This window comes from Eretmochelys imbricata, chromosome 14 (genome assembly GCF_965152235.1).
Source record: "Eretmochelys imbricata isolate rEreImb1 chromosome 14, rEreImb1.hap1, whole genome shotgun sequence".
In the NCBI taxonomy this organism is placed as follows: Eukaryota; Metazoa; Chordata; order Testudines; family Cheloniidae; genus Eretmochelys; species Eretmochelys imbricata.
The window spans coordinates 55917016-55927561 of NC_135585.1; the positions used below are offsets into that span (position 1 = coordinate 55917016).

The window sequence follows — 10546 nt, forward strand, 5'->3', positions numbered from 1 at the left end:
GCTCCTCGGGAGTCTGGGGGAGGGCTGTATGGCTCACACGGTGCCCAGACGGAGGGATGGGGAGAGGGAGGAGCAGGGGAAGGGGCAGAGGAAGGCCCCTACAGCGTGTAGGAGCGTGTGTGTGTGTGGGGGGGGGGGTGTTTGAGTGTCCTCCCTACGCCCAGCAGCCTCCTCCTCCTCCCCGCTGCCCTCCATTCACCCTCCTGCTGGAGCTGCCGAGTGCAGCCGTGTGCCGTGGACGGGGCCGCGTTCACCTGTCGTGCTGCCCACGTCCACCCCCCCATGGACAGAGTGGGGGGGGCACTCGCCAGCCCTTCCCGCACGCTGCCTGAGCCAGCCCACAAGTGAACCCAGCCCCTCGGGGTCCCTACCTCATGGGCAGGCCGAGGGGCTGCCTGGCTGGCTGAGCAGGGAGGGATGGCCTGGGAGTTGCTGGGTGAGCGCAGGAAGGGGGAAGAGAAACAGGACAGGGGTTAAGCACAGCTCAGGTGGAAAAGTGGGGGGGGCCACAGACCCCCTGGTTGGTGTTCCCCCCCCCCCCCCGTTCTGGCGCTGCTGGCTAATACAGTACTGATTTTTAAGACACGGTTGGGGGGAAGCGATCCAGGAAACTGCAGGCCCGCTTGTTTGATCCCAAATATATGCCAGGTCTTGGGCCAAGTTTTGGAAGAGGCAGTTGTTAAGGACATGGAGGTGAATGGTAATTGGGATAAAATACAACATGGTGTTACACCAGGTACCTTGTGCCAGACCAACCTGATCCCTTTCTTTGAGAACATAACCCATCTTCTAATCTAGGCAAAGGAAAGGCAGCAGATTGGCTCTCCCTGGATGTCAGCAAGGCATTGGATACAGGTCTGCTGCAGTTTCCACAGTATGCATCTGATGAAGTGAGCTATAGCTCACGAAAGCTCATGCTCAAATAAATGGGTTAGTCTCTAAGGTGCCACAAGTACTCCATTTCTTTTTGCGAATACAGACTAACACGGCTGTTACTCTGAAAGTTCCACATGGGAAATTCTTAGCTAAATTGGAGAATTTGGGGATTAATATGAGAGTTGAAAGGTGGATAAGGAGCTGGTTATCCCTTGAATAGATATGCAGACAGAGTTGGCAATGGGGTTTGTTGCAGGGATTGGTTCCTGGGTTAGTGTTTCTGTGCTGTGGTGTGTAGTTGTGTGAGGATGTGACGCAGCAGGGAGGGAGGAGTGTTGACCTGGGAATGTGCCCTGGGGAAGGGAGACCTGAGAGCCTGTCACCTGAGCCAGGAGGGGGAGGGGGAGGTGACACCTCTGCCCGGGAATGTGAAGACAGGCTGCAGGAGGGGGCCTGCTGGGGGGGGGTTAGTTTCAGTTTGGGGCTGGGTGGAGGAACACAGGGAACCCCAGGGCTGGGGTCTAAGCTCCCTGCTCCCCCAGAAGGACTCGACTGAGGGGTCCTGGGTGTACCCACAAGCTCTGTTTTGGACTGTGTTCCTGTGGTGCAATAAACCTTCTGTTTTACTGGCTGGCTGAGAGTCTCAGTGAATCCCAGGAAGAGGGGTGCAGGGCCTGGACTCCCCCACACCCCCCACCCCACACCAGTTGCTGGTGAGTATTTGCTTCAGGTTGGGGGGCTGTCTGTAAGCGAGGACTGGCCTGTCTCCCAAGGTCTGGGAGCGTGAGGGATCGTTTTCCAGGATAGGTTGTAGATTGTTGATGATGTGCTGGAGAGGTTTTTGTACATGATGGCCCATGGTGTTCTGTTATTTTCCTTGTTGGGCCTGTCCTGTAGTAGGTGATTTCTGGGTACCCGTTGTGACAAAGTGGGACTGTTCTTAATGTTTCCTCTGAATAGTGTGGGGGTGCCTCAGTTTCCCCTAGGCAGTTCTTAAGTATCTAGTGTCATGGAGTCCCTGGGCGATGCTCTGGAACTGCTCCCCATGAAGCCAGGCAGGACTCTGGGGAAGACTCCTTTCTGGGAGCATCCTGTCTTCAGGACACACAGCTCACCCGGCTTCCACCTTCTTGGGTCTGACCTCGGAGCCTTCAGCATCCTCTGCCCCTCCGTGGGCTTCCCACAGCGAGTCCTCCCAGGCGGAGTCCTGGGGAAGCCAGAGGGTCCTGCCCCCCAACTCCGCAGACAGACGTGACTCTCAGCCAGCCAGTAAAACAGAAGGTTTATTAGACGACAGGAACATGGTCTAACACAGAGCTTGTAGGTGCAGAGACCCAGACCCCTCAGCTGGGTCCATTTTGGGGGGCAGTGAGCCCGACAAAGCCCTTCACTCCATGTCTCCAGCCAGCCCCAAACTGAAACTCCCTCCAGCCCCTCCTCCTCTGGGCTTTGTCCCTGTCCCGGGCCAGGAGGGCACCGGATTCCTTTGTTCTCCAACCCTTTAGCTCTCACCTTGCAGGGGGGAAGGGCCCAGGCCATCAGTGGCCAGGAAACAGGGTGTCGGCCATTCTCTGTGTCCAGACCCCTGCCCACACCTGCCCTCTAGGACTCTACAGTGATCATACACCCTTACCCCACCCCCTAGATACTTAAGAACTGCATAGGGGAAACTGAGGCACCCCCACAATATTCAGAGGAAACATTAAGAACAGTCCCACAGTCACATCTAGGTGGTGGGCTAAGGGTGTCTGATCATTGCAGAGCCCTGAGGGGTCCGGTTCTCTGCACCTACAAGCTCTGTGTTAGACCATGTTCCTGTCGTCTAATAAACCTTCCGTGTTACTGGCTGGCTGAGAGTCACGTCTGACTGCGGAGTTGGGGGGCAGGACCCTCTGGCTTCGCTCTGTCAATCTGTTTCCTCACTTCCCCAGGTGGGTATTGTAGTTGTAAGAATGCTTGATAAAGATCTTGTAGCTGTTTGTCACTGTCCGAGGGGTTGGAGCAAACGCGGTTGTATCGCAGAGCTTGGCTGTAGACGATGGATCGTGTGGTGTGGTCAGGGTGAAAGCTGGAGGCATGTAGGTAGGAATAGCAGTCAGTAGGTTTCCGGTACAGGGTGGTGTTTATGTGACCATCGCTTATTAGTACCGTAGTGTCCAGGAAGTGGATCTCTTGTGTGGACTGGTCCAGGCTGAGGTTGATGGTGGGCTGGAAATTGTTGAAATCCAGGTGGAATTCCTCAAGGGCCTCCTTCCCGTGGGTCCACGTGATGAAGATGTCACCAATGTAGCCTCACAGTTTGCAGCAAGTCAGTGTCACAGTGTCAGCTATAGGAATAGAACCCAGGAGTCCTGGCTCCCATCCCCCTGGTCTCACACATTAGACTGCACTCCCCTCCCAGAGCTCGGCTAGAACCCAGGAGTCCTGGCCCCTTCCTTAGCCCTTCTACCAAACGCCCTTAACTCCCGCTATAACCCGGGCCCCCTGGACTGACTGCGGCTGGGCTGGGCTAACACAGGCTGCCGCGGGCACGGCCCAGACTGATAAAAAACTCAGAAACGTCCCCAAAATCCACTTTATGGCTGTTCGCAAAGCTGCAGAGCGAGATCGGGGGCGGCCAGGCTGTGGACACACACGGGGCGGGGGCTATACGGGGACTGGGCCCTTCCCACACAGACCCCGCGCTGGGCCCTTGGACCCGGGGGAGCCGCACATGGGTGCCATGGGGCCTTTAGCCGGGCGCTGGGGCTGCCCCACCCCCAGCCATGGACCCGATCCCACCCCGTGGGGACCCCATTGACTGGGAATGGCCAAATCTGGCCCAAAGCCTTCTGGGTAATGGCTGGAGGGGCTTTACCTGGGGTGCCTGACAGCAGCCTCTGGCCAATAGGGGCTGGGCTTGGGGCCCAATCCAGTCAAGAGAAACCTTCCCCACAATGGCAATGGGGTTTGGATCAGCCCCGTGGGCCCTGCTGCCCCCTGACGAGGGGCCACCCCCATTCCAGCCCCATGGGGCAGCAGCCCTCTCCCTGGATAGGTGCCCCCCTCCCAAGCCCAGCGGGGGTGCAGGGCCCGCCTGAGGGGCCGGCTCCCCAGGGAGTCTCTAGCGGCTTGGCTCGGCGCGGTTACGGGGTCGGGGGGCCCCGCCTGGGTACAGCAGCTGGCACCAATGGGCACGGAGCAGGGACGCTGGGGGCAGAGCTGGAGGGGGTGGGGGCCGTGAGCGGGTCTCAGGAAGGCATCTGGGAAGGATTCAGGGGCCCCGGCTTCTCCCTGCGTTTATCTGAAAGGCAAAGAGGGTCGGTTACCAGGAGCCCTGGACCCTGACGCGAGGCTGGCAGGGATCAGGGCCATTCCCCAGCACCCGCAGGGACTCTCTCATTGACACGGGGGGGCTGGGTGGGTTCAGGAGCTGTGGCTGGCTGGGGGGGCACAGCGGGTTGGGGGGTCTCCCCAGTGAGTGCTGGGTGGGGGAGGGGCTGTCGCTGGATGGGGGAGCACAGCGGGTGGGGGGATCTCCCGGGCTGAGTCTGCGTGGCAGGCCCAGCGTGGTATGGCTCTGCCAGCAGCCCAGTGTGGACGCAGCGCAGCCAGGAGGGGTTTATCCCCAGTGTGGGGACAGCACCTCCCCGCACGGCCCTCGCCCGGTCCACACATGCCCTGCTCTGCACAGCGACTGTGTGCACACGGGGGGCTTGGCGACACAGCGGTGTGCTGGGGTGTGGGGTCACACCTCTGACCCCCGGAGCTCTGTGTGTGTCCCGGGGGTGGGGTCACACCTAACTGCAGAGCTCTGCTGGGATAAGCGTTAAGTGTAGACCAGGCCACAGGCAGGGTTCAGGGGGACCATCTGTGGGAGACCAGGACGCCCGGCCATTCCCCTCTGGGGCACTGGTTCCCACCTGGCCTCAGGGTGGGATCCTGGCTGGCTCGGGGCGGGAATGGGACACAGGCCCTTTCCCTCGGGTGGATCTGCTGTTAGTGACCAAACTTCCTTCCCCCCGGAGTCTGTCCTGGGCCCCGTGTGTGGCACGCTGGTCCCTGCCCCTGCCCCTGCCCCAACCCACTGCCTCCTGTCCCCATTGGCACCAACTTGTCCCCCCCAGCCCCACAGCTAACGCGCGGGGTGTTCACACTGCCCCTGGCAGGAGGGGCCGAGAGGGGCTGGCCTGGGACCCAGGAGCCCTGGGGTCATTCCCGGCCCTGCCACAGACTGTGTGTGACCCTGGGCCAGTCACTGACTTCTCTGGGCCTCCCTCCCCAGCTGGGCATTGGGGACAATGGCCCTGCCCCACGGGGGTGGGGGGGTGTATGCGGCAGAGAGGGGGAGGGGCTCAGAGACAGGGGGGCCAGAGAAGCCGCTTAGGGAGATCGATGGTGGGAGCAGCTGGGAGGCCGAGCTGTGCCTGACCCATGGAGACTGAGCCCCCTGCTCTGGTGGGGTGCCTGGGGGGCAGAGCTCAGGCCCGTGGAGGTGGGGGAAGCTCAGAACTTCTGCCTGTGGGGCCAGCCCCGAACCTTCCACTGGGCCTAAATTTATCCACAACCAGAGACCCCCCCCACAGACCCGGCCTGCCCCAGCCAGCAGCAGAGGGTCGAGGCACCAGGGGAAGGGGACGGAGGGTCCCAGGCCCGTTGCTGGGGGCCCTGCTCTGGTGGGGGCTGGTCCCTGGGCTGGCCCCGCTCTCCAGCTGCCCCGGGGCCATGGCAGGTGCCGGGCGAGTCCTGCAGCCCGACCCCAGACCCTGCTCTGCCCCCTACGAGGGAGAAGTATGGAACCGAGCCCTGCTGGGGCCGGCTCTGCCTGGCGACGGATGATGCTGCCCAGACTCAATGCTGCCTGGCCCCTGGGCTGGGGGTGCCCAATCCCCAGGGCCGTGGGCAGCATCCTGGGGCTGGTGCTCGGAGCTGGACAGAGAAGGTCTCAGGCTGGGGGGTCCTGACAACTTTCCAGATCTCTCCCTCCTGAGCCGCGATGGGGGCGGGTCGGATCTTGGGGGCCGGGAGCCGCTGGGCTGGGGCTCTGCTGGTGACACTGACGGTGCTGAGAACCCACCTGGCTCATTGCACGGAGCCCCCAGGTGAGCAGAGACCCCAGCGCCCCGGGGAGCCCCGTCCTGGGCAGGTGCTGGGGGTGGGGGGGTGTCAGACCCCAGCGCCCCGGGGAGCCCCGTCCTGGGCAGGCGCTGGGTGTATCTGGGGGGGGGGAATCGGACGCCAGTGCCCTGGGGAGCCCCGTCCTGGGCAGGTGCTGGGTGTATCTGAGGGGGTCAGACCCGACATGCCTTGGGGTCCCCTGTCCTGGTGTCCTGTCTGCTCAGTGTCTCCCCCGTTCTCTGTGTCCCCTCCCGGAGGTGCTGGGACGAGGGGGCTGGGGGCTGCCGCACCCCCCGGATTGAAGCGGTTTCCCTCCCACACGGGGGTCACGGTTCGGGTCAAGGGCTCTCAGCACCGCCCCCCGTACACATGGGCCCAGCGCCCCCCGCTCGGTGTTACCGTCACTGCCCCCCCCCCGTCCATGCCCGCCTGGGTCCGGGGGTGGGGGGGTGGCTACGGGCTCGTGGGCGCTCCCGGAGGATTTGGGCCCCCCCGGGGGCAGCAGGGGGCGGGGCGGGGTGCCTGAGCCGAGCCGAGCCGAGCCCGTCCCCCCCCAGGGCGGTACGTGTACCAGCAGAACGCGGAGTGTCTGTTCACCAACGGCACCGAGCGGGTCCGGTTCCTGGACCGGTACCTCTACAACGGGCGGCAGGACGTCCACTTCGACAGCGAGCTGGGGGTGTTCGTGGCGGACACGGAGCTGGGCCGGCCCGACGCCGAGTATTGGAACAAGGACGTGGCGATCCTGGCGGACGAGCGGGGGGCGGTGGACCGGTTCTGCCGGCACAACTACGAGGTGGACGCGCCTTTCACCGTGGCCCGGAGAGGTGAGTGCGGGGGGGGGGGGGGGTTCCTCCGCTCTGCCCCCCCCGCCCCAGTTATCTCCATGCTCCGGCTCTTGGCCGGGGGGGGCTGAGCTGCTCCTGTGCCAGGAGGGGGGGGCAGGGGGCGGGGTCACGGGCAGGGGGCGGGGCACAGAGAGCGGGGGGGGCGGCAGGGGCCGGGGTCACCCAGCGGCAGGAGCAGGCGGGAACCCGGCGCTGGGGCGGGGACGTCTCTTCCCTTCGCCTTCCCCCCCCCCGCCCGTCCTGGTCCGCCCCCGGGTCTGGCTGCGGCGCCCCCTCTCTGCAGGCCGCAGAGCCCCAGGCTTGGGTCAGTCTCGGGGGACTGACCGTCCCTCCCTCCCAGCGCCCCCCACCCCTCTGGGGGTTCAGCCCCCAGCACCCCCCACTCAGACCCCCCTCGGGGCAGGCAGCTGCTGCGGCTCCTACCCCCCTTCCTGGGGTGGGCGGGGCTGGATGATGGGGCAGAACTTTCCCCTCCCCCCAGCCCTGCCCCTCCCCCTTGGAGTGCCCCTGGCAGGAGGGTGGGGGCAGCCCCTGGGCCGAGACCCCGTTTCCCTGGGCCCCGAGGGTCAGACAGTCCCTGGCTCTGTCTCCATGGGGGTGACAGGATGCGACTCCCCTCAGGCCCTTTCTGCTGATCCTGGAGCTGGGGCCTTTCCCTGCGGGACAGGGGGTCACCCTGTTCTGTCTCCAGCCCCTATCCCAGCCCCTCCCCTTCTCTCCCCCCAGTTCAGCCCAAGGTGAAAGTTTCCCCCACGACATCGGGGTCTGGGTCCCACTCCCACCTGCTGGTTTGCTCCGTGACGGGGTTTTACCCCGGGGGGATCGAGATCAAGTGGCTGAAGAACGGGCAGGAGCAGACGGCCGGGGTGGTGTCCACGGAGCCGCTCCAGAACGGAGACTGGACCTTCCAGATCCTGGTGATGCTGGAGATGAGCCCCCGGCGCGGGGACGTCTACAGCTGCCAGGTGGAGCACATCAGCCTGCGGGACCCCCTCAGCGTGCACTGGGGTAAGAGCCTCTGGGTGTGGGGCAGCCCCTGAGCCCGCAGGGGCAGCCCTCGCTCTGTGGAGCCCCCAGGGGATGGGCCTCGGTCAGAGCGCTCACACGAGCCCTGCTAACCCAAATCTATCAACCTGGGCTGGGAGCTCACTTCCACGGGCTCCAAAACGCTGTGTAGACACAACCTGAGTGGGGCAGTGACGGGGCGGGGAGAGGAGAAAAGTGTCCATAATAATGACTGGTCTGGAGAAGGGAGATCGGGAGCATCTGTTCTCCCTGTCTCACCACACGAGGACAAGGAGAGACACAATGGAATGGAGAGGGGACAAATTCAAAGTTGATAAAAGGAAGGATGTTTCCCACACACTGGGTAATTATCCTGTGGAACTCACTGCCACAGGATATAACTGAGCCCAAGAACAGAGCAAGGTTCACACAGAGACTGGCTATTTCTGTGTCTCACAGACTATCCAGGGCTAGACTCAGATCTGTCCCTTGGGTAGGGCGAATCGGAGCAACTGCGCCCGGGCCGGTGCGATTGGCCGGTGCGATCGGTCCCAAAAGAAGTGAATCCGTCACTTCTGTCCTGGGCCCCGCACTCCCCTAGAGACGGCCCTGGCTAGGCCAGTTCATGCTGACAATGGGTAGGGACATGAGACAAACCAAGAGGAGCCCTGACAAGGGGCAGATTGTCCCACAGCTGCTCCTGCGGGCTCTGCCCCATCCGGCGCTGGTCACCGGCGCAGACGGGAGCCTGGCCCGGAGGCCCGTGGCTCTGACCCGGCTGCCCATTCCCCTTTCCCTGTCTCCCAGAGGCACAGTCTGATGCTGCCAGGGGCAAGATGCTGACGGGCGTCGGGGGCTTCGTGCTGGGGCTGATCTTCCTGGTGCCGGGACTCCTCATCTACCTGAAGAATAAGAAAGGTGAATGGCTCCGGGTGGGGGCGGGGCACCAGGGTGTCTCTCGGGGGATGTGGGTCTGGGGCGTGGGGAGGCTCAGGGGAATCTGGGTCTGGCTGCAGCCCCCCCCCGGGACTGCTCAGAGTCTGGCAGGGGCCTCCCAGTTTCTGGTCTCCTGGGGCCGGCGCTGGGTGAGACCCTCCCCGCTCCTAGGGCAGGGACAGAGCAGGGGCCATGGGGAGATCTCAGTGCGGGGCCCCGGGGCCAGGCTGGGAGCTCCCACTCTCCCCTCCCCCATCCCCAGGGTGGGACAGAGACCCCAACCCCTCGCAGTGAGGGGATCTGCCCCTACCCCGGGGCTCAGAGCCTTTCCCATCCCCTCCCCCGAGGCAGGAATCCTGGGTCAGGGATTTACAGTAATAATGGGGCAGTGGGGGGTAACCCCAGGTTTGGGGCCTGGAGGGGGGCTGGGGTCCTAGTGAGGGGCGTTCCATGCCGTGGGGTAGGGGCTGGAGCTCTGACCCCAGGATCTGGCTCCCCCCGCCCAGGGCTTTGACCATGTCTTTGTTTTTCAGGGCGCCCCGTTCCCCAACCTGCAGGTAATTTCAATCCCCGTCCCCCGTTAAACCCGCCTCCCCCCACACTGACCACAGGCTGCCTGGGACACCCGTGGGGCGGCTGCTTCTACCCCTTGGCCCATGACACCCGCCCAGCTCAGCCCCGGGGCAGCTGGGCAATGGGGCCCTGGCACCGCAGAGGAGGAGTCTGTGGCTCCCTCGGTCCCCGTTCAGGCCGATCCCCGAGCTGCTCCCGGGGGCAGAGGGTCCTGGGTCCTGCAGAGCATCGCCCAGCCCTGCGGCTGCCGGGCAGAGTCCCTGGGGGCGCCCTGGGGCCTGGCAAAGAAAATCCCCCGTCCCTCCTGCTAGCCCCACAGCCAGGGGCTGATTTCTCTCCCCTCTCCCTGCAGGGCTCCTGAGTTAGATCCTGGGCATCGGACCCCCCGGCCAGCAGGAGTTTCCGTCCGTCTCTCCCAGCCCCTCGCCCAGCCCGGAGAATGCAGAACCTGGGGCCGGTCCCTTCCTGTCCCCGTCTGCTCCCCGCGCTCTGCCCGGCTCCAGCCCGCGCTGCCCCCGCCTGGGGACCCGTCCCTGCCCCTCAGTCCCCACAGGGCCCTGGGGAGTGTCCCGGAGTCCCCGGGCGATGCTCTGGGACTGCTACCTACGAAGCCAGACAGGACTCTGGGGAAGACTCCTCTCGGGGAGCAGACTGTCTGCAGGGCAAGAAGCTCACACAGCTTCCACCTTCCTGGGTCTGACCTCGGAGCATTCAGCCTTCTTTGCCCCTCCGTGCGCTTCCCACAGCGAGTCCGCCCAGGCGGGCTCCTGGGGAAGCCAGAGGGTCCTGCCCCCCCCTCAAGGGCTCCAGAGCCGCACTGCGATCGGCCCCGGCCCCGGCCCCGGGCCCTGTGTGCGTCAGTCGTCTGGCGCAAGCGTGTCAGGCCTCAGCGGCCCCCTCGGGTCTCGGGTCCCTCCCGGCACGAGCCTCACAAACGAAAGGGGCGAGGGGGCACCGGTGCAGTCAGGGCCTGCTGGTCCCCACCTCTGCCCAGCAGGGCACTAGCCTGCCGCGTGGGCACAGACAGGCCTTTTGAAGGCAGGCCGGGGACGGACGATCAGTCTCCCTCCTGGATCATCAACAACTCCCCCCCGTTTATTTTTGCACCCCCTTTCCCCGTCCTTCCCCGCTCGGGCAGCAATAACGTCAGAGCGCTGGGGGCTCAGCACCTTGCTGCGGGGTGCACCCCTCAGTGTATTCCCATCCCGCCT

General features: G+C 64.3%; 1 protein-coding gene across 1 annotated transcript; it reads left to right on the forward strand.

The window, feature by feature from the left end:
* Positions 1–5791: 5791 nt before the first annotated feature.
* On the forward strand, positions 5792–10124 carry LOC144274484 (H-2 class II histocompatibility antigen, E-S beta chain-like). The gene is made up of 6 exons (XM_077833338.1): positions 5792–5957; positions 6531–6800; positions 7548–7829; positions 8634–8744; positions 9296–9319; positions 9688–10124. Exons 1-6 carry the CDS (start codon positions 5852–5854, stop codon positions 9699–9701), a joined length of 807 nt encoding a protein of 268 aa, XP_077689464.1. The 5' UTR covers positions 5792–5851; the 3' UTR covers positions 9702–10124.
* The last annotated feature ends 422 nt before the right edge of the window (positions 10125–10546 follow it).